At 36.6% G+C, this 22,626-nt stretch overlaps 1 protein-coding gene across 2 annotated transcripts in view; it reads left to right on the top strand.

Annotated features, from left to right (window-relative positions):
- Positions 1-22,626, top strand: part of IFT80 (intraflagellar transport 80) — a 134,946-nt gene that overhangs the window by 10,937 nt on the left and 101,383 nt on the right. For both annotated transcript variants that reach the window (XM_021069731.1, XM_021069732.1), the window contains exons 2-5: positions 664-746; positions 3,931-4,152; positions 12,230-12,340; positions 14,106-14,174. In XM_021069731.1, coding sequence (XP_020925390.1) covers positions 710-746; positions 3,931-4,152; positions 12,230-12,340; positions 14,106-14,174 — 439 coding nt within the window. In that variant the 5' untranslated portion in view covers positions 664-709. The remainder of the gene's footprint in view (positions 1-663; positions 747-3,930; positions 4,153-12,229; positions 12,341-14,105; positions 14,175-22,626) is intronic.

Below are 22,626 nucleotides of genomic sequence, written 5' to 3'. Positions count from 1 at the left end.
CTCTGTAATTTTTGTATAATTTTTATAAAGGATTTATTACCTCTTTCTTAAATAACTCATTTATTTTTCACATTGCCATCATAGTAGCCATCACTGTGGGGTACTGCATCTACCTCCAATAGAATGTAAATCTCAGATTAGATCGCTGTCATAGTATTCTTGTATGGGTTCCATAATTAAGACCTGCAAAAACTTATCTTAGTCCTCGATCCGACCATTGGAATTTATTGTAACATTCAACAGGACCAACATTGACCTGCCATTGAAGGGTTCCCAGTTTAAAGAATCTTTTGATTAAGCCTCAGGACAGCCTTTGGAAATTATCTACCTGACCAGATTTAGTGGTGTTCTATACTTGTGGAACTATTTTAGGAAAGTTGTAGACTGTGGCATCCAACCCAAGGCTTCCAGTCACTCATTGGCAGAATTAGCACACTGACTAGTTTTCTTCCTCTTTCCTTGTATTTGATGCCAGCAGGATTGAAGGTGTTGCGGTGTCCTTTGGGGTGCTAATATGTTTTGCCTGCTTTTTTTTTTTTGTGTGTACATGTGTTTGCTTTTATTTTATTTTTAACTCAATGAATTTTATTACATTTATAGTTGTTCAATGATTGTTGTTTTTAATATGGATTCTTTTTCCCCCCATAACTTTTATTTTTACAGTGAATACAATCAAGTGGCATTTTAATTTTTGCTGAAAGGTGGAGACATGAGATTGAAGATATCTCTTTTAAAAGAACCAAAACATATCCTTTTAATACTTATAAACCTCATTGTTAAAAGTTTTCTTCTATTTTGTAGTCTACTTGGGGAATGGATTTTTTTTTTAATTTTTTAAATGATAGTTTAGCTAAATTGTTTCTCAAATATTTGAGGTCATGTGTGCAGATAACTCTCTAAAGCAAACTATTTGCTCTAAATCTTACTTTCACATTTTTATTGACATTTTTCTTATTCTACTTAAATACTACTGTACTTAAGCACATAAAAAAACAGTTTTTGTTTAGTGGGATCTTAAAAAGAAGTTTTTTAAAAATCAATTAATTTCTTTGTTAGTATGATCTGGTATGTTTTCATTGAGTTCTGCTCTATTTCTTCATACTCATGATAGAGTAAAATGATAAGCTGGGGAAATATGAGTAGTCAGACCGTTATTATTTCATGTCAGAAAGTGGCAATTATAAATATTTTCTCAGAAGCATGACCCCATATTTTGTCGGTAAGAACTTCCAGTTATGTGTCAGGAGGATATTGTTAGCCCCTTTACCTTTAGTCTTATTTAGACCAGTGCTTTTCACAGTATCATCTGAGGACTTTATTGCAGGTCTGTGAAGGGGTAAGTAGAGATATTGAAAGTAAGAGGTAAGACATTTTTATAGTAATTCCATAGTCACAACATTCAAATATAATGAATATAATGTAATTCATTTTTATTTTATCTTACAAAATGTTGATCAGCAGCAGATTTGGAATGAAGAAAATATGATCCTTCAGAAATAGAAAATCACTGTTTTAGACATTTGATCAAACGTTTGGAATTTGTATTATCTTGTCTGCTTTTTTACCTTTTGAGTGAAGACATAATTCCTTTTATTCCTCCTTAAATCATTTTTACTTTCTTTTCAAGGTGTGCCCTCCAGGAGTTCATACCATTTACAGTCTTATAAATTTTAATTATGTCCGTTGTTTGCTTTTACTTTTTTTTTTTGCTTTTTTAGGGCCGCGCCTGCAGCATATGGAGGTTCCCAGGTTAGGGGTCTAATCGGAGCTGCAGCTGCCAGTCTACACCACAGCCACAGCAACGTGGGACCTGAGCCGCATCTGCTGCCTACACCACAGTTCACAGCAACTCCAGATCCTTAACCCACTGAACGAGGTCAGGGATCAAACCCACAACCTCATGATTCCTAGTCAGATTAGTTTCCACTGCTCCACAACGGGAACTCCGTACTTTTACCTTTTGAAGCTGAAGAATATCAGTTTTTTAAGACTTTCTTATTCTGATTTTTTTTTTTTTTTTTTTTTAACTCTAGTAGTCCTCTCATTTCTCCTATAATTTTCATTGGCTTATTAGTTTGAAGACTTGTCATGTATGTCTGATGTATACTTATATCAAATTTTATGAGGATAAGCGTAATGTTTTTTGTTTTGGGAGTGTGTGTGTATTTTCTTTCTAGGTTTTGCCTAATATTTTCTGTTTCTAAAGATTTTACCTATTGTTTAAGCTATAGCAATTATACTGGAAGAATTTTTTTCATAATGGTCCAGTGATATCCAGGTCCTTTTGTTTAGATTCTATTTTGAATTCTGTGTATTCCAATGCCACCTTATTATTTGTGCAGACTCTTAAGACCTTTCTATAATTTCTTTTTTACCTTTTTGGTTATTTGCTTAATCTGTCATATTCTGAAGTATTAAAAAAATCTTAGAGCATCCCAGAATAATTATGGCACATTGTCTCTTTATTTTTCCTTAGAGTTTATTGATTGCTTAGATGAACCAATAGGAAGCACTGGTGAGAAGAGGAGGAAGTAAAATGATTATACCATAACAACAAAAGAGAAAACTACCCAACCAGGAATGATGTGGTAATATAGGCAGTCCATATATAAGCTGGAGAAAGCATCTCTCATAAATGACAATCTGAGGTGCCTTCTTTAGATACACATTTATGCTAGGGTAAGCAGCCTGTTCTGATGGAGTGAATGACGGCTGCTTGAACACCTCAGTGTATAGAAATCCACGTGATAAATCAGAGACCGAGGTTAAAGTAAGAATTTTAGGATTCATATCACCTTGCAGGTGCAGCATATTGTAACTGAATTACTTCCTGAATTTAATATCAGGATGTTTGGTAGGATTTTAGTTTCAGCTATTAAGCTATAGATTTTTTCCTAGGTAAACTTATAATGTGTCATTTAAGCAGGTATTTTACTGATAGATTTCAGTATTCTTTTAACACTTGATTTTTATTTTATTTTATTGTTATTTTTCTTTTGTCAGCCACACCTGTGGCATATGAAGCTCCTGGGCCAGGGACTGAATCTGAGCCACATCTGTGACCTATGCCACAGCTGCGGCAATGCTGGATCCTTAAACAGTTGCACCAGACTGAGGACCAAATTGGCAACACCATATAGACAAGCCAGATCATTAACCCACTGTGCCATAACGGTTACTCCAACACTTGATTTTTAAAAACATCAAAATAATACATGCTTATTCTAATAATTCAAATGATACATATATATGTAAATTTAAAAAGCATGGAGTTATGGTGGCTCAGTGGGTTAAGGACCTTACATTGTGTCTGTGAGGATGTGGGTTCAATGCCTGGCCTTGTTCAGTGGGTTAAGGATCTGGTATTGCCACAAGCTGCGGCACAGGTTGCAGATATGGTTTGGAGCCAATGTTGCCTTGGCTGTGGCATAGGTCTTAGCTGCCATTCTGATTCGACCCCTAGCCTGGGAACTTACATGTGCTGGAGGTGTGGCTGTGTAGTTAAAAAAAAAAAAAAAAAACCCAAAGCAAAAAACAGGCCTAGTTCTTTTTTCTCATGCTTATCCTCCAACAGGATCAGAATAGATCCTTTTATACCTTTTGATCTATTAGATGTCTTTATGTATCTTTTGACTTTGTTTATGGAATATTTGTAACACAAGAATTTTTCATGTAATCAAATCTTTGTTCTTTTCTCTTTTGGCACCTGGATTTCTTATTTTGCTTTCCATTCTTCTTACAACTGTTTAGGTAGATGCTTATTTTTCTTCCCTTATATGGGAAAAATATGAAAGAGCTAAAACAAAAAATAGGCTAAGAAGCTTGAAACATCTGACTATTTTTTTACTCTTCTTATAATCTGCATATACAGAATACTGTATTAAGATTTAAGACTTTTGTGTATTTTATGTCTCTTTAACATAATGACACATCAAGAATTAGTAAGCTGTGTGGGCTGGACTACTGCTGAAGAACTGTATTCATGTAGTGATGATCATCAGATTGTGAAGTGGAACTTGTTAACTAGTGAAACAAGTCAAATAGTAAAGCTGCCTGATGATATTTACCCAATAGATCTTCACTGGTTTCCGAAAAGTTTAGGCACAAAGAAACAAACTCAAGCAGAAAGCTTTGTCCTCACAAGTTCTGATGGTAAGTTTTTAATAAATGTTATAATAATGTTTAATAGATGTTAATAATACATCTTTGTATTTAAAAGTATAACATTTTAGTACAACTTATGTTTTGAGTTGTTTATCCATTTCCTATGTAGTCAGCTGGCTTTGTGTAAAGACTGTGAAACTATTGTCATAGAAGAAACTGAATTAAACTGACATGAACTGGGATTGAATCTGAATCTTTGGCTTTACTTTTTCTGTCCTCACAGGAATTGTTATGCTTTTATCAGTTTTGGTTTCTCATTTCTTTGAATGTAGCTATATAACATAACCACAGTAAAAATATATGGATACAACACACACTCATTTAGTAAGCTATTAGTATTGTCTTTATTTTTTAGTATATGTTAGGGGATTTATTTAATTTGACTATAGCTTTATTGGTGAGTCAAAAGCATTATTTTTCTATGTTTTAAGGGAATGTTTTTACTTTCTTAGAAACAACTTAAAACTCTTTCAACTGTATTACTTTACCTACTGTATCAGTTAAGAGTACATTTATCAAAAGTATCAGAAACTTACTTGGCTAAGTTATGTGCAGATGCAGCCTTTGGTTTACTTAGCTCTAGGGATAGGTCTTTAAACACAGCTGCATCAGGCCCCTGTTCTCACCATCTCTTGAATAGGCTGTCCCCAGGTGAGCATGATGGCAGCCAGCAGCCCAAGGCTGATCTTACAAGAAAAGTCAGCAGAGAGAGTGCCTCTTAGTATCTGTTATAGTCAGGTTGCAAAGAGATTCCAAGACATGCTTGGGTCATGTGCCCATCACTGAGTGAATCACTTTAGCCAAGGGAATTGGACAGTGATTGTCTGAGCAAGCACTGTGTAGGCCTCAGGCCGCTGTGGTAAGGGAAGGAGAAGGAAAAGAGAGCTTTTGTAACCACAGCAGAAAAGGGATGTTATGGCAGATAATCCTGTCAGTTTCCAGTTCTCTTAAAGTCAGAATTTTTAACTTTATTTTTCTGAATCTTGATTAATTGAGATACTCTATGGAAGTTTTTAGTACAGTACCTAGCGCTTGGAAGATTGACTCTGAACACATCCAGAATTTAGTTTATCTCAGATGATAAAATGAAAGGTTGACTTAAAAAAACTTATTAATTTTGGTATAATTTCACATTTATAAAAAGGCTGTAAGAATTGTGCAGTATACTCCTTCAAAAAATCCTTTATCCAAATTCACTAATTGTTTAACATTTTGTCCCATATACTTTATCATTGGTGCTCTTTATCTACATACGTGTGCACACACACACACATATGCACATACACACACATTTTTTTTCTGAAACATTTAAGGGTAATTTACAGACATGACATTTTAACCATAAATACCTCAATGCATTTCTTAAGAACAAGGATTTTCTGTTACTTAACCACAATACATTGATCAAAATCAGGAAATCTAACATTGATGTAATACCGTTATCTAATCTGCAATTCATATTCAAATTTTAACAGTTATCCTAATGTCTTTTATAGAAATATGCTTTTTTTGGTACAGAATAACACGTTGTTTTTGTCCTATCTTTTTAGCCTCCTTTAATTTGGAGCATCTCCTCAGTCTTTCTCTTATGATCTTGACTGCTTGAAGAATATAGGCCTGCTGTTTTTATAGAATTTCCCCAGTTGATGTTTGTCTGATGTTTCTTCATGTTTAAATTCACTTTATACATTTTTAGCAGCAATACTTAAAGCATCAGATTGGAAGATTCATGATGCTGGTTTGACCCATTGTTGGTGACATTAACTTTGATTACTTTGAAAAGTTGTGTTCACTAAATTAATTTACTGTAATTCTTTTTCCTTCTAATAAATAATTTCTGAAAGGATACTCTCAGACTGTATAAAAATATTCTTTTCCTCCTTAAACTTCCTCCCACTATCTTAGCATCCATTGATGATTCTTGGCTGAATCATTTATTACTAAGATGGTTGCCAAAATGGTGATTTTTTTTAAACTCCACAATTTCTTCTGTATTGATCAACTGGTATTCTCCTGCAAGGAAGAGCCCATTTTTTTTGTTTGTTTGTTTGTTTACTTATGTCAGATTAGACTTATAAACTCTTATTTGTTGATCATCATGTTACTATATTTAAAAAAAATTTTTTTTGGCTGTGCCCGGGGTATGTGGAAATTCTCAGGCCAGGGATTGAACCCATGCCACAGCAGTTATCCAAGCCATAGCAGTGACAACGCTGGATCCTTTACCCACTGAGCCACCAAGGAAGTCATATATTTGAAATTTTTGCTGTTAAAGTTGTCTCAGATCTGGCTGGTTGGAACTCCGTCAAGCTAGCTCCAAAGAATTTTTGGTGGGGGTCAGGGGGCGTGGGTGGGTATGTTTCCTCATCATTTTTTGAGCACTTCTTTGCTAGCACAAGATGTTCCAGACCATTTTGTACTTTCCTAGTTCCAGCTCCCTCATCAGCCATTTCTCTAAGGAGACTTGTCTTTTTTTTGGGGGGGGGGTGCGGTGCTTAATGGTATTTAAAAGCCGAGAGGAGGCATTCCTGACGTGGCGCAGCAGAAACGAATCCAGCTAGGAACCATGAGGTTGTGGATTCGATCCCTGGCCTCGCTCAGTGGGTTAAGGATCTGGCATTGCTGTGAGTGGTGTAGGTTGCAGATGCGCTTGGATTTGGCATTGCTGTGGCTCTGGCGTAGGCCGGTAGCTACAGCTCCGATTGGACTCCTAGGCTGGGAACCTCTGTATACCAAGGGTGCAGCCCTAAAAAGCAAAAAAAAAAAAGCCAAGATGAGAGCACCAGGTGTGCTCATTTCACTGGGTGTGTGTTTTCTTCAAGGCCCTTTCAGAGGACAGAGCTAAGAAATAAGAACCTAAGCATATATTAAAAACAGGTGTTATCTGGTGGTGCATTGGGTTAAGGATCCCATGTTGTCACTGCTGTGGCTCTGGTTACAGCTGTGGCGTAGGTTTGATCCCTGGCCCAGGAACTTCCACATGCCACATTAAAAAAAAAAAAAAGGTAACATAACATGCCACAAATTGATGTGGGAACACGAGAGAACCAAAGCAGAGTAGCTGAATATTTTCTCTTAGACTTGAATGAGGGATATCTGGGATTTTGTGAAACAGAAGGCATAGGATGATAGTTCAAAGAAAAGAAGTGGAAGAGTAGAGTAAGACAGCAAACAGAATCCAGAAATGAAAAAGAAATGTTCAAAAAAAAGAAAGTGGATGCCATCAGAAGGTCAAGGGGTTTCCTTCAAGATAAACATCTGAGGTCATTTTATATATCAGTGCTGTATTCTTTGTTAGCCATATACTATAAAAAAGTACTATTCTAGTTTAAAATATATATTCAGTATGAGATATACCCTCAACAGAATTTTAAGTGTACAATGCTATTTAATAATTTTTACGTAAGAATTTTTTATAGTTTTTAAGAGTAATTATCAGACACAACTTAGATTTACAAGGAGATCCTGCTGAATAGCATTGAGAACTTTGTCTAGATACTCATGTTGCAACAGAAGAAAGGGTGGGGGAAAAATATAATTGTAATGTATACATGTAAGGATAACCTGACCCCCTTGCTGTACAGTGGGAAAAAAAAAAAAAAGAGTAAGCGCAATGTTGTACACCAGATCTATAGGACTTTTTCGTACTGTATGATGTTAACCCAATGCCTAAAAAAAAAATTCTTCAAGATTTAGTTAATTGCTTAGGAGGTTCCCTCTTCTAGTTGGCACCAACTTTCTTCTCTTGATTTTTCTCCCCCAAGACTGGCAAAAAAGTTTACAGTTTTTGAGTTTGCTCATCACTCTTCCAGTGTTCCCTTTGTCACACCCCCTCCCTCCTCTGTGTTAGTGGTAACATTCAAAATGCATAGGATTTGAGGGCAGGTCCTAAGATACATAAAGCAGACTTTTGCTGAATATTTTGTCTCACCAATAATTCTCTTTTCAACCTTATTACCTCTTATTGAATATTTCATACAGCTGTATCCCACTATTTCAAGGAGCTATTTCTTTAACAATGTATTAATAGATTTTACATTTAAAAAAGAATTTTTTTAAATGCATTAGGGGAGCTGCTATGTAAAGGAATTCTGATATAAAGTTTTTTTTTGTAAAACCAGTAAACACTTCTTAAGTTTAGTGAAAGTTGAATTTTATATACATTGTATTAGATATCTTAAAGTAATCCTCATATTCTCTGATTAGTTAATATGTACATTTTAAAATCCCACTTTAAAAATAATTTATGTGTTCATTTCTTTTTATCAGAAGTTAGTGGTTACAAGTCTCTGTGACTTTTTGCAACCTTCTGCCAAAACATTTCTGCTATTAAGCAATCTGCAAAAGTGCTCATGTGTCCTTTCTTCTAACACCCTATTCCAACCCTTCTCATGTTTCCATGGACATTTCTGAAGGCATTTCTAATTTTAAGAAATGTTTCATATAATTTTAATCTACTTCCTTTGTTCTTTTTCTCTTTAATAACATTTCTTCCTTTTAGTTTAATATATCTTTTATTTAATGAGATTTTTAAAGAATTTTATATATTTATTTATTTTGGCAACACCTGTGGCATGTGAAAGTTCCCAGGCCAGGAATTGAACCCATGCCACAGCAGTGACCTGAGCCACAGCAGTGACAGTGTCGGATCCTTAACCACCAGAGAACTCCTATTAGAGATTAATTTTATACCTCAGCTTTTAAAAATGAACGTATTTTAATCTAAATCATCTATTGTTTAATCAATAAATTGTGTCAATAAACTCAGTAAATGAATTGTATTGATTATATTCTCTTCCCAACCCACCCCTAGCAAACAATTGGAACTAAATTATTTCTCTAGTTTGGTCTTGCATGGTTGTTTTTGTTTGTTTGTTTGTTTGTGTTTGGCTGTGCCTAAAGCATGTGGAAGTTCCCAGGCCAGGGCTCGAACCCATGCCATATTTATAACCAGAGCACAGCAGTGACAATGCCAGATCCTTAACCTCCTGAGCCATGAGGGAACTCCCTTGGTCTTGCCTTTTTTAAAGGTTATGGAAAAGCTGGAGAGAAGAACAAAAATAGTTAAAAGGATAATTGTGTTTAAAAATATTTTTGATGTATCTAATCTTATGTTTATGCTTTATTCTGGGTGTGCTATTCAAGTCATTTGTAACTATTAGACAAATTACAAAGGCCAAAGATTTAGAGTGCCAAATCTATGCAAAGGGCTGACCTTAGTTGTCCCAGTATTTGTCTTCTTTGAGGTGATTGGAAGCAAGAATAATTTCAGTTCTTGTCAGAAAGTCAGTATTAGGTATTTTGGGTTAGAAATATCATCTAAAAGTTCCTGTTGTGGCTCAGTGGATTAAGAACCCAACTAATGTACATGAGGACTTGGGTTTGATCCCAGGCCTTGCTCAGTGGGTTAAGGACCCAGTGTTGCTGTAAACCGCAGCATAGGTTGCAGATGCAGCGTGGATCTGGCGTTGCAGTGACTGTGGCATAGGCTGGCAGCTGCAGTTCTTATTTGACCCCAGCCCAGGAACTTCTTTATGCCACAGGTGCGGCCCTAAAATTAAGAAAAAAGGAAAAGGGGAAAAAGAAAGAAAGAAAAAGGTGAAAAAAAAAGAAATATCAGTGATTTAAATATATAAAATTTCTAAAATACAGAATAGGCTGAGAGGAAATTTCTGGACCCTTCATTTCTGGTTCGAGAGTTATTTGCTTAATCTTTTTGGTGATAGATTCACTCATTGCATGCAATAATTTAGTATATGGATATTCTGTGCTAGGCAATATGCTAACATTTAGTGAAACAGACTTGGATGAAGTAATGGCCACACCCTATATGTCATCTTTACAATTTCCTCTTTTGATATTTTTCCTCATTCTATTTTCTCTGTAAAGCAATGCATTAAAAAAACATATATCCTGGAGTTTCTATTGTGGCGCAGCGGAAACAAATCCAACTAGGAACCATGAGGTTGTGTGTTTGAGCCCTGGCCTTGCTCAGTGGGTTCAGGATCCAGCATTGTCGTGAGCTGTGGCGTAGGTTGGTAGGTTGCTTGCAGATGCGGCTTTGCTGTGGTGTGGACCGGCATCTGTAGCTCTAATTCGACCTCCATGTGCTGTGAGTGCTACCCTAAAAAGCAAAAAAAAAAAAAAAAAAAAAAAAAAAAAAATACACACACACATATATATCCAAATTAACTTTAAGTTTGTCTCATAAAGACAGTAATAGCACAGTTGAATTCAAAGTAATCTTGTTATATTGAAAAATGACCCAGAAGTAAATATAAAACTAAAAGGAATATATGAGGAAAAGTAGATGGCAGTAGTGGTTGGTTAAATGAAGGAAAGGGGTGGTTTATTGATGAAACCCTGGAAAGAATCACAGCCCAATAAAATACTTATTGCTTTAATAATGTGCACTGTGTGTAAAAAGAGGGAATGACTTTGTTGGTGGGAATGGGTTGGGGGTCAGTGAAACAACTACAGGGTGCTGGGTGTAAAATATTTTAAAGCTGTCTGTATTTGAGGTCTTCAGAGAAACATTTTAAAGCCATCTTAAGCATCTGACTTAAATATATTTGTAATGAATTGTTAATATTAGGCCAAAATCTTAAGCCTTAAGTTAAAAATGAGTTAAACCAAAATAAATCCTCTGAGGCAAAATTTGACTAGGCAAGCCACATTGTTTTCTTACTGCTAAAAATATGTACTTTTTTTGATTTGGGGAAAAGTTTCTAATTTCACTGTACAGTTATTCCTCAGTATCCAAGGGGAATTGGTTCCAAGAATCCTGCAGATACCAAAATCCACAGATGCTCAAGTCCCTTATATAAAATGGCATATAATTGCATACAACCTACACACATCCTTCTTCATCTCTAGACTACTCGTAATGCCGAATACAATGAAATGTTACATAAATAGTTGTAAATACAGTGTAAATGCTACGTAAATAGTTTCTGGTACAGGGCAAAATCAAGTTCTACTTTTGAAACTTGCTGGGATTTTTTTTTTTTTTAATTGGTTGAGGCCAAGGATGCAGAACCTTTGATACAGAGAAGCAACTGTGTTTATTTAGTTTTTTCTATTATAAACTATATATGACTAGACTTATGATCATTCAAAACCACACTGATCTTTTTTTTGGCTTCCTGTAGCACTTACTCTTTTTGTACAGTTGATTTGTCCTCCCGACATCTCATATAGTTTGCTTAGGTCCTTTAAAGTTACCTCTTTTACTTCTGGCCTATGTATATGTGACCTTTGTGGACAGCAACCAAGTAATTGGCACAGTGCAAAATCAAAAAGGCAAGAATTTTAAAATTTGGTATTATCAGTTATTAAACAAGGAAGTCTTTAGAATTGGGATGACTCTAAAAGCTGTATACCTAAGCAAGCCAAAATCTAAGCCTATAAATGACTGCTTTCAAGGTTACAAAATTTAAACCTAAATAACCAGTCACAAACAGCCAACTAGGCTTTAAGCAGTATTCAATCAATAATATCCTTACTGCCCTTATACTTTTTCTCTATAAAAGCCTCTCCCTGAGCTCCTGTCAGTGGAGTGTTCTTAACCATTTATGGTTTGGCACTGCTGAATTGGAATAGATTTTTGCAAAAATAAACTCTGAATATGTTTTTAATATGTCTCAGTTTATCTTTTAACATCATTTAACTGTCTTGATTCCTTTGCTCCACACCTTTTCTAGCTTCTCTATAGCCTGTTTAAAAAAATAAATCCAAGACAGCAAAACTTTACTTAAATGGAGCTTTCTTGACATTCCTGTTGGCCCCCTTTGACCATATCCCAACAGAATTTATTGTCTGTCTGAACTGTCATAATATTATATGTATATGTTTTTGTCATACCACTTGTTTCAAGGTTTTATAATCTTGTGCCTGTTTCAAATAGATTTGTGTGTTCCTTGAGAGTAAGAATTATATTATTTGCCCTTGTATCTCTGATGCCTAGTACTATGCTAACTAGTCTAGTAGTAGTCTCAACAGGAATATTTGTTGACTGGATAAGTTAATTCAATAAAATAAACTTCTCAAGTATAATTTCTTTTAGGCAAATTTCATCTGATTTCTAAGTTAGGAAGAGTGGAAAAAAGTGTGGAAGCTCATTGTGGAGCAGTACTTGCAGGACGATGGAACTATGAAGGAACTGCATTAGTTACAGGTTGGTTATCTGCAAAAATGACACCTTTTAAATGAATTTCTTAAAGAAAATTTTTTAATTTTTTTTATTTTTTGTCTTTTGTCTTTTTAGGGCCACACCGGCGGTATGTGGAGGTTCCCAGGCTAGGCGTCTAATCGGAGCTGTAGCTGCCAGCCTACGCCAGAGCCACAGCAACTTGGGATCCAAGCCTCGTCTGAGACCTATACCACAGCTCATGGCAACGCCGGATCCTTAACCCACTGAGCGAGGCCAGGGATCGAACCCGCAACCTCATGGCTCCTAGTCAGATTCATTTCCACTGTGCCACAATGGGAACTCCAAAGAAAAATTTTTTAAAGGAGCAGTATTTTCACTTTGCAATAGTCTATTGACTTTTATTGTTGTGGTACAGTGTTGTTCTAGACTGCTATATAATGTTGTAATTCAGAATGTCATTAGTTTTCTTATATGGCTTAAGGAGAATGTCTTGTCAAAGAAAGTTTTGGATAGTCAAGTATGGAGTAAATAAAAGTTTTAATTCTTTAAAATTCAAAATATTCTCTTTTAACTGACCTTTACTCCCTCTTCTGTATCCTGTCCTACTGCAAGGATTTGTCACCTATTACCTATTGTTGCATAACAAATTATCCCAAATTTGGTGACTTAAGATAATAAACTTGTATTATTTCACAGTTTCTGTGGGACGGGCAACAGTTTAGCTGTGCGGTTCTGTCTCAGAATCCAGAAGTTGAATGGGGCTGGAGGATCTTCGTCTAAGATGGCTTGCTCACATGACTGTTAAGATGAGGTCTGACTTCCTCTTTGTCTGTTGCAGGAGGCCTTACTTAGTTCCTTGCAACATGGGCCTCTCCATAAGTTTGCTTGAATGTTCTTACTTCCTCTATGACTGTAGCAGAAGGCCTTACTTAGTTCATTACAACTGAGGCCTCTCCATAGGAATGCTTGAGTATTCTAACAACATGACAATTGGAGCTTTTCTCTGAGTGATCCAAGAGAGAGCATGATAGAAGCCACACTATATTTTATGATTGACCCTTGGAAGTCATACTGTATCATTTCTACCTTATTCTAGTAGAAGCAAGTCACTAAGTATTACCCAGACTGAAGAGAGGATTGAGCTTTAGTTCTTTAAAGGGGGAATAATGAAGAATTTGTTTTAAAAATAATGTACCTATCCCCTCGGCCTTCTGTAGGACTTTATTAGTGAGTTGTCCCTTATCTTGCCTGTTTTCTCAACTTCTCCTTTTCCAGTGTTTGTTTTTTCCAGTATATAAATATGCTCAGATGTCATCCATCTTGAAAACTGAGAAAAAAACATAAAAATCTCTCCTTTGACAAATAGCTTTCTAGCTACAATTTCCTTTTTCTTTCTTCCCCTTGCAGGCAAACTGTTCAAAAGAGTAAGCTTTTACTTCACTGCATTCAGTTCCCAACTCACGGGAATTTGGCTACAACTCTTCCTACACTGAAAGCACTTTTCTTAGAATTCTAGGATGGAGATTTCAGTGAAAATGAAAGCATTTTTGAATAATATACTCATAAGTCTACTAAGATTAATGGGAAAATTTTTTGTTATGGAAGTTAGGCTACTTTGATAAACTTGTTTCAAAGTAATTTCAGTTAAGTTTTATAGTTGTGAAGCAATGTCATTTAATTATAGTAACTCATGTTGTGCATTAATACAGATACTGCTGATTTCTATAATCAAATTTAATGTTTAAATTTATTTCCTAGAGATAAAAAATCAATTATTTTCTCTTTATAGTTGGAGAAGATGGACAAATAAAAATCTGGTCTAAGACTGGAATGCTAAGATCAACTTTAGCTCAGCAAGGTATGTATTATAATCAATTAAAATGTCAACATTTTCCTGTAAAAACAGTTTAATATACTTCCTAAGACTGATTTTGTTCAGGTTCAGAATCTGATATTGCTCATTTCTATTTATGCATTTTCCTCTTACTTTCTAAGTTGCCTTATGGGCCATGGTAACTGTATTGTTTGAGCCAAGAAATATAAGAAACTCTCAAGGGTTTTTTCTATATAAATGGATTTATAGGCTAATGATTCTTTTTAAAATAATCTCAAAGCATTATGATCATATCCTATCTAGAATAGGATTGGGTGTCTAGTTAAGTAAATAATAATAGAAAATATTGCAGGGAGTTCCTCTCGTGGGGCAGTGGAAACGAATCCAACTAGGAACCATGAGGTTGTGGGTTTGATCCCTGGCCTTGCTCAGTGGGTTAAGGATCTGGCGTTGCCATGAGCTGTGGTGTAGGTTGCAGATGTGGCTCGGATCCCATGTTGCTGTGGCCATGGTGCAGGTCCACAGCTACAGCTCCGATTCAAACCCTAGCCTGGGAACCTCCATATGCCAAGGGTGTGTCCCTAAAAATAAATAAATAAATAAAACAAAATAAAAAGAAAATATTGCAGTGTCCTGGTGACTTAGTTAAAGATACGGCATTGTCACTGCTGCAGTGCAGGTTTAGTCCCCAGCCTGGGAACTGCCACATGCTGTGGGTGTGGGCAAAAAAAGGGTAGTAATAGAAAACATTGATATTATCTCCTTACTTTAAAAGTTCTGGGGAGTTCCCATCGTGGCGCAGTGGAAACGAATCTGACTGGGAACCATGAGGTTAAGGGTTTGATCCATGGCCTTGCTCAGTGGGTTAAGGATCTGGAGTTGCCACGAGATGTGGTGTAGGTCGCAGACGCGGCTCGGATCTGGCGCTGCTGTGACTCTGGCATAGGCGGGCAGCAACAGCTCTGATTAGACCCCTAGCCTGGAAACCTCCATATGCCGCTGGTGCGGCCCTAGAAAAGACAAAAAGACAAAAATAAAATAAAATAAAAGTTCTAATGACTTATAATATTAGCACCCTTTCTAAATTGTTGTGTATTTGATTTATATACTAATGGAGAGACACAAATACCTTGATGATTCAAAACTTGTTAAACTGTAACTACTTAGAGCAGCATCTTGTTTTTTTTTTTTTATGTTAATTGTGAAGAAGTCATCATTTCTGTTGGGATTTAGATTACATATGATTTTTTTCCATGTAGCAGGTTTATTTTCCTAATTAGGTTTCCCTAGGAACAATAAAGCAGTTTTAATGTTGTCCTGAGCGCCTATCATATGATCTTCAAAGACAGGCTGCCAAAAAGCTTGCAGACTCTTCTTCAGAATTATGTGATAAAATTGTACTGTGAAACAACTCTAATAGCTGACTTCCAAAAATTTCCAGATTTCATTTTTTATTTTTTTTTAACAGCTGCACTTGCAGCATATGGAAGTACCTGGGCTAGAGGTTGTATTGGAGCTGCAGGCCTATGCCACAGCCATGGCAACACCAGATCCTGGCTGCATCTGTGACCTACGCTGCAGTTTGCAACCACACTGGATCCTTAACCCACTGAGGGAGGTCAGGGATTGATTCCACATCCTCACAGAGACAATGTCGGGTCCTTAACCGGAGAAGCTATAGTAGGAACCCTGGGGTTTCATTTTTTAAATCATATTTGATCTTAGAATAGTGTTAAAATAGTTACATTTCTTTAGCTACACATTAACCAAATGTTAGCAAAGGTAACCATAAGAACTAGGTAGTAGTTATCTCCAGAGGTTAAATTTTGGCTGTAGATGATCTCTAAATAGAATATTTATCTGTGAGTAGAAAATTTAGAGTTCATAGAAACATTCATAAGTGGGTTTCAGTTTGGAAAAAATGTCAATTTATTGTTCCTTTAGTAGTAAAATATACCTTTAAAAAATAAATTTTATTTAATCTTCTAGTAGCCGTGAGCTTGTGGCTTTACAATTTTGTTAGAGCTAATTTTTTGGCATTCTCACTTGATGATGTCTGACTTATGAGCAACTACAGAATTCTTTTGTAGAGATCTTCATAATCACCTGGAGCTGGGGCTGCAGTTCTTTTCAGCTGTTGCTGCTGCTGAGACATAACTTTTTTTCCCTTTCTTTTCTCTTTTACTGGATATATTATCTACAGGAGACACAAATCTTCAGAGAAATTTTGAAAGCTTATCTCACTACCCACTATAGTAATCTGAATTCTTGCCTAAGATCCTCCACCAGTCACCTCCTAAGGCTCCTTCTCTTTCTTTAAATTCTTCCCAATCATTTCCTTCCCTTTTATTACCCCTTGGATATACCATTTTGGACTTTCCAAAGTCTAAAGTTGAAACTTAGAATAAGTTGTTTAATACAAACATTGTTAATCATAGTGCTATTGGTTTAGTACTGTACTTTGCCTATATAATGGGTCTGGAAACCACCTTGCTACTTATTTCACTCTTACAGAGAAAATGCATTTAAAATTCCCAAACTTGCAGAGGTAGATTGGAAGTCCAATATATTCATAAATTAAGGTGTTTGTATACCTCAGAGGTCATAAGCAGTTGGCCTGTGGGCTGACTCTAGCCCACTAGCATGGTACAGGTTCAATATTAAAAATTAGGTTATTTTACATACATATTTGGACTTGTGGTATCTTTTGAAAAATTGTAAGAGCTGGCAACATTAAGTCTGCTTTCCAGAATAAATATAATCAGCTGGAATTCAGTAGCGGCTCATTTTTAATTGAATTTTAAGTTTACTCTGCATACTTCACTCATTTATATTACATGGTAGAACACATCATAAATCTCTGAAGGGATTTGGGTTTGCAGATTTTATTTTCAATAATAGTGATCATAAAATTTGATTGTATGTGCCTTGCAGGGAGCACTTAAATCTTTTTAAATTAAATTGAATTGATTTTTTTTTTTTTTTTTTGGCCGCTCCATGGCATATGGAGTTCCTGGCCCAGGGATCAGATCCAAGCCACAGTTGTAACCTGCAAATCCTTAACCCACTATGCCAAGGCAAGGGATTGAACCTTGCATCCTGGTGCTGCAGAGACACTGCCCATCCCATTGTGCCATAGAAGGAACTCCTTTATTTTATTTTATTATTATTATTGTTATTAGTATTATTATTTTTAGGGCTACACCTGGGGCATATGGAACTTCCCAGGCTAGGGGTTGAATTGGAGCTGCAACTGCCAGCCTATACCACCGCCACGGCAACTCTTGGATCCAAGCTGCACCTGCTACCTATGCTGCAGCTTGAGGCAATGTGGGATCCTTAACCCACTGAGCAAGGCCAGGGATCAAACCTGCATCCTCATGGATACTAGTGGGGTTTTTAACCCACTGAGCCACAACAGGAACTCCTCCTTTATTTTTAAGTATTGATTTTTAATAGATACTACATTCACATGGTTCAGAATTTAAAGCATAAAAAAGGATATAAAGTTGTCTCTCAGTATTACCCCTATCTTCCAGGCCATTCAGAAAACATTCCCACAGGCAGCTGGAGTTACCATTTTTTTGTGTGGCAAATGTCTTTTTTTTTCTTTTTGCCTTTTAGGGCCGCACCCACTGTATGTGGAGGTTCCCAGGCTAGGGGTCTAATCAGAGCTACAGTTGCCAGCCACAGCCACAGCAACGCCAGATGCAAGCCACCTCTACAACCTATGCCACAGCGCACAGCAACTTAACCCACTGAGCGAGTGGGATCAAACCCGCAACCTCATGGTCATCGTTCTTAGTTGGATTCATTTCCACTGCACCACAGATGGGAACTCCGCAGATGTCTTCATATATTATTATTTTTTTATAAACAAGTGGTTGCATACCATATCTATTATAGTATTCTCCTTGCTTTTTTTTCACTTGAATGGTCAACTATCTCAGAAATACTTGCATAGTAAATTAAAATCTTCCTCAAGTTATTTTCCAAAGTGAATATACCATTTTATACCATTTTCCTACTAGAAATATATGAAGGTTTCAATTTCTCCAGATCTTCAATACTTGTTATTGTTTATCATTAATCATCCTAGTGACTGTAAAGTATAGGTATCTCATTGTATTTTTTAATTTCTTTAACTTAAAAAAATTATTTTATGGTTGCACCCACAGCACATGGAAGTTCCTGGGCCAGGAATTGAATCTGAGCTGCAGCTGTGACCTATGCTGCAGCTGGGGCAATGCCAGGTCCTTTAACCCACTGTGCCAGGTCAGGGATCCAACCCATGCCTCTGCAGTGACCTGAGCTGCTGCAGTTGTATTCTTAACCTACTCTGCTATAGTGGGAACGCCCTCATTGTAGTTTTGATTTGCATTTTCCTGAGGGCTAATGATGTTGAGCCTCTTTTCATGTGCTCTTTGGCCATTTGTAGATCTTTGGAGAAATATTTATTAAAAATCCTTTGCCCATTTTTATTTTATTTAAAATTTTATTATAGTTGGTTTACAATGTCTTCGCACATTTTTTAATTGGGCTGTCTTTTTATTGTTGACATATAAGAGTTCTTTATATATTCTGGTTAATGGACTTACTGGATATATGATTTGCATCTTGGATATGTGATTTCACCGTTCTGTGGGTTTCCTTTTCCCTTTCTTAATGATATCTTCTGAAGCATGAAAGTTTTGATGAAATTCAGTTTATCTATTTTTTTTATTTGGTTGTTTCTACTTTTAGTGTTATATCTAAGAAACCACTGCCCAGTCCAAAGTCATGGAGATGTACACCTATATCTTCTTCTAAGAGTTTTATAGTTTTAGTGCTTATGTTTAGGTCTGTGATCATTTTGAGTTAGTTTTTGTGTTTGGTATTTATTTTGGAGAGGTTGGATGGTGCTGTTTTTTTTTTTTTTTTCCTTCCTCCCAAATAGATAAATAGGATTCTATTAAAAGCTAAAATACAGATTATGTCATATGGTATGAGTAATTTCATTATATATTCATCTAATCATGTAGTAGTATTTTACATCAACATTCCAAATAGCTGTAATTTCCTTAGCATCAAATAGCTGTGAAATTGCTAATTATTTTTATCCTATTTGAAGCTTAGTTATTGTTCTTACTCAAGGTTATGTTAATTATGAGATTAATGAGCAAACTAAATTAGGTAGATTTTATCTTGGTTAACCTATTGGTCTTGCTTGCTTGCTTGCTTGTTTCCTTCCTTCTTTCCTTCCTTCCTTCCTTCCTTCCTTCCTTCCTTCCTTTCTTTTCTTGGCTGCACCTGAGACACATGGAAGTTCCCAGTCTAGGGGGTGGAATCAGAGCTATAGCTGCTGGCCTAGGCCACCACCACAGCAACACCGGATACCAGTAACATCTGCAGCCTATACCACAGCTCAAGGCAACGCTGGGTCCCCGACCCACTGAGCGAGGGCAGGGATCAAACTTGCATCCTCATAAATAGTAGTTGGATTCGTTTCCGCTGTGCCACAGCAGTAACTCCCCTATTGATATTTCAACTGAATAATCTGGTATCTTTTTCTAGATTAAGGATTTGATGTTGTAGCTCAACGGAAACAAACATAACTAGTATCCATGAGAATGCAGGTTTGATCCCTAGCCTCGCTCAGTAGGTTTAGGATCTGGCACTGCTGCGAGCTTTGGTGTAGGTCACAGATGTGCTTGGATCTGGCATTGCTGTGGCTATGGTGTAGGCTGGCAGCTGTAGCTCCAATTCAACCCCATATCCTGGGAACTTTCATATGCCACATGCGCAGCCCTAAAAAGAAAAGAAAAGAATAACAAATTCACTATAGAACTGTGCTTCTACTTTTTGATCATTGGTGCCACCCATACTTTCCTGATAAGGCATAGACTTTTCATTTTTTATCTCTGGGAAAAATCATTAGAGAAGTTAAGTTATAATTACATTAACCCTGAAGGAAAATCTCTAGTTTTTTTTGTTTTTTTTTTTAAGGGCCTCTCCTACGGCATATAGAAGTTCCCAGGCTAGGGCTTGGATCAGAGCTACAGCTGCTGGCAAACACCACCGCCACAGCAACTGCCAGATCCAGGCTGCATCTGCGGTCTACATCATAGCCTGTGGCAAGCCAAAGCCTTAATCCGCTGAGCGAGGGTCAGGAATCAAACACACATCATGGATACTAGTTGGGTTCTTAACCTGCTGAGCCACAGTGGGAACACCTGAAAATCCCTAGTTATTTAAAAGGTTTGTTTGATTTATTACAGACCACAGGTTTTAGGGTTATTATAAATCTGAACTACTGAGAGCTAAATGCTAAAGGCTCAGGTAAAAAGACCAAGGGAGGTGAAGGTGGGGGATTCCTGGCTTCTTTGAGGAGAAAAACTAAATTTTGGCACAAAAATGAAATAACATAAGCTTAAATTATATTGTAAAACTTGAAATTATGTAAACAATGTTGAAATCATCCTGTGATTTTTTACATTTTTATGTTAATGGTACTTATTCCTTGGTTAATAGAAAAATTCCTGAATTCATTTCTTGATAATTGGAACCAGATATAAAAAGTTATTTTTCCTTATTAGAGTAAAATAATGTGTAAGCTGAGGATAATTATAAGGAAGCCCTCCCTATCTGGTTACATTGTATATTTTATTATAGGTTAAAATTGGAAGAAATTAATACTGCAGATCTTTAAGAACATTTCCCCCATACCAAATTCAAATGGAAGCATGAGATGACAAAACATGGAACCTGTCTATAATGAATTTAGTAAACATAAGGCAGAATGAGCTCATTGCTTTAAGACATTGTAGGGGGGGCAGGAAGGCGGAGATGAATGCTTTGGGGGAAAGAAAGTATCAGAAAGTCTTCCTGACAAATATTGCAGCATCTCTTGATTGGGCTTTGAAGGATAAAGAAATTAGGTAAGGAAATGGGCTCATTGGCAATAAAGTGAAATCTGTGAGGAAGTTAGATGATCAGAGGTATGGCGGCAGAACGGCATCAGGCATGGAAGTGAGATGAGAGAGAGCAATCCCTTTGAGCCAGCATGTAGGCTGTGTGAGGGATGGACCTGCCAGGGAGACCAAGACATGATAGTCTCAAATACTAAATGAAGGGGGTTGGAGTTTATTCTATAAGCATATAAAATCTTTTAAAAAAAAAGGGAGTTCTGCTTGTGGCTCAGCGGTAATGAACCCAACTAATTATCTATGAGGACTCAGGGTTTGATCCCTGGCCCTGCTCAGTGGATTAAGGATCTGGCATTGCTGTGAGCTGCAGTATAGGCCGTAGATTCGGCTCAGATTTCCCCTCCCCACCCCACCCCCGCCCCTGTTGCTGTGAGCTGTGGTGTAAGTGGCAGACGTGGCTCGGATCCTGGGTTGCCATGGCTGTGGCATAGGCCGGCAGCTGCTCCAATTGGACCCCTAGCCTGGGAACTTCCATATGCCACCGGTGTGGCTCTAAAAAGACAAAAAACCAAACCAAAACAAAACAAAAAAAACTTAAAAAAATGAGCAGGTGAGTAAGAAATAAGACCTATTTTTTTTGTTTTTGTTTTTTTAGGAAGATTATCTTAGCAATAATATATATTAAATTAGAGGAGGTAGATGTTAAATTTGGGTGGCTAGTATGGAGGTTACTGAAATGCTAATGTGCAGCAAAGCTTGAACAGAGGCAGTGATGAGAGTAGTTGAAAAAAAGTGAATAGTTCTCAGTGGCTGAGAGGAATGGATAGCCCTGTAAGAGGTAAAGAATTAGGACGGAAGAATAAATGATGGGTATATGTGGAGGAATGATATACGAATATGTAGAGTTGGAAGTTCTGTCATGTCTTTGGGGCAAGCGGAAATGTGTTAGAGGTAAAGGTTTAAATATTAATGTGAGAGTCACTTACAGAAAGGTAAAAGGTGAAGCTATAGGGGAAGGTGAGGTCCCCAAGGGAGAGGTGTCTGAGGATAGAAACTCTTTAAAGAAACAAATGCCTTCATTTAAGCTTTTTTTGCTGTACTGACCCAGTGACATATACAACCAAAAAGTTGTTTTTTGAGGAATAAATCCCACTTGATTACTTGTTAGTATGTGCCCCTGTAAATAGAATGAAAGGGCCATAATTCTTTGTTTTTTGAATTCTTCGTGTGTGTGTGTGTTTGAATTTTTAATGATTTGGCAACCAAAAGAAATTGAGTGCCTACCACCATGAACAACACAATAACAAATGGTTGTTTATTGCATTACAAAGTAGTAGTAGTAGTAACTAACAGATTAGTGTTTCTATAGTGCCAAACTCTGCTCCAAGTTCTTATATTCACTCATTGTAGACCTATATTGCACTCAAGGCAAAGATAGCTAATGCTTCATTGTAACAGTGAAGAGTTTTTTTTCAAAAGCATTCTTAAAAACATGCAAAAACAACATTTTTAGGGGCTACCTTTTAGTATGAATGTGAAAAACATGGTATATTTGACCATGTACTTCCTTA

The sequence above is a fragment of the Sus scrofa genome, chromosome 13 (assembly GCF_000003025.6).
Source record: "Sus scrofa isolate TJ Tabasco breed Duroc chromosome 13, Sscrofa11.1, whole genome shotgun sequence".
NCBI classification, from domain to species: domain Eukaryota; kingdom Metazoa; phylum Chordata; class Mammalia; order Artiodactyla; family Suidae; genus Sus; species Sus scrofa.
The sequence above is the reverse complement of the archived record's forward strand: the minus strand, read 5'-3'. Positions and strand labels throughout refer to the sequence as shown.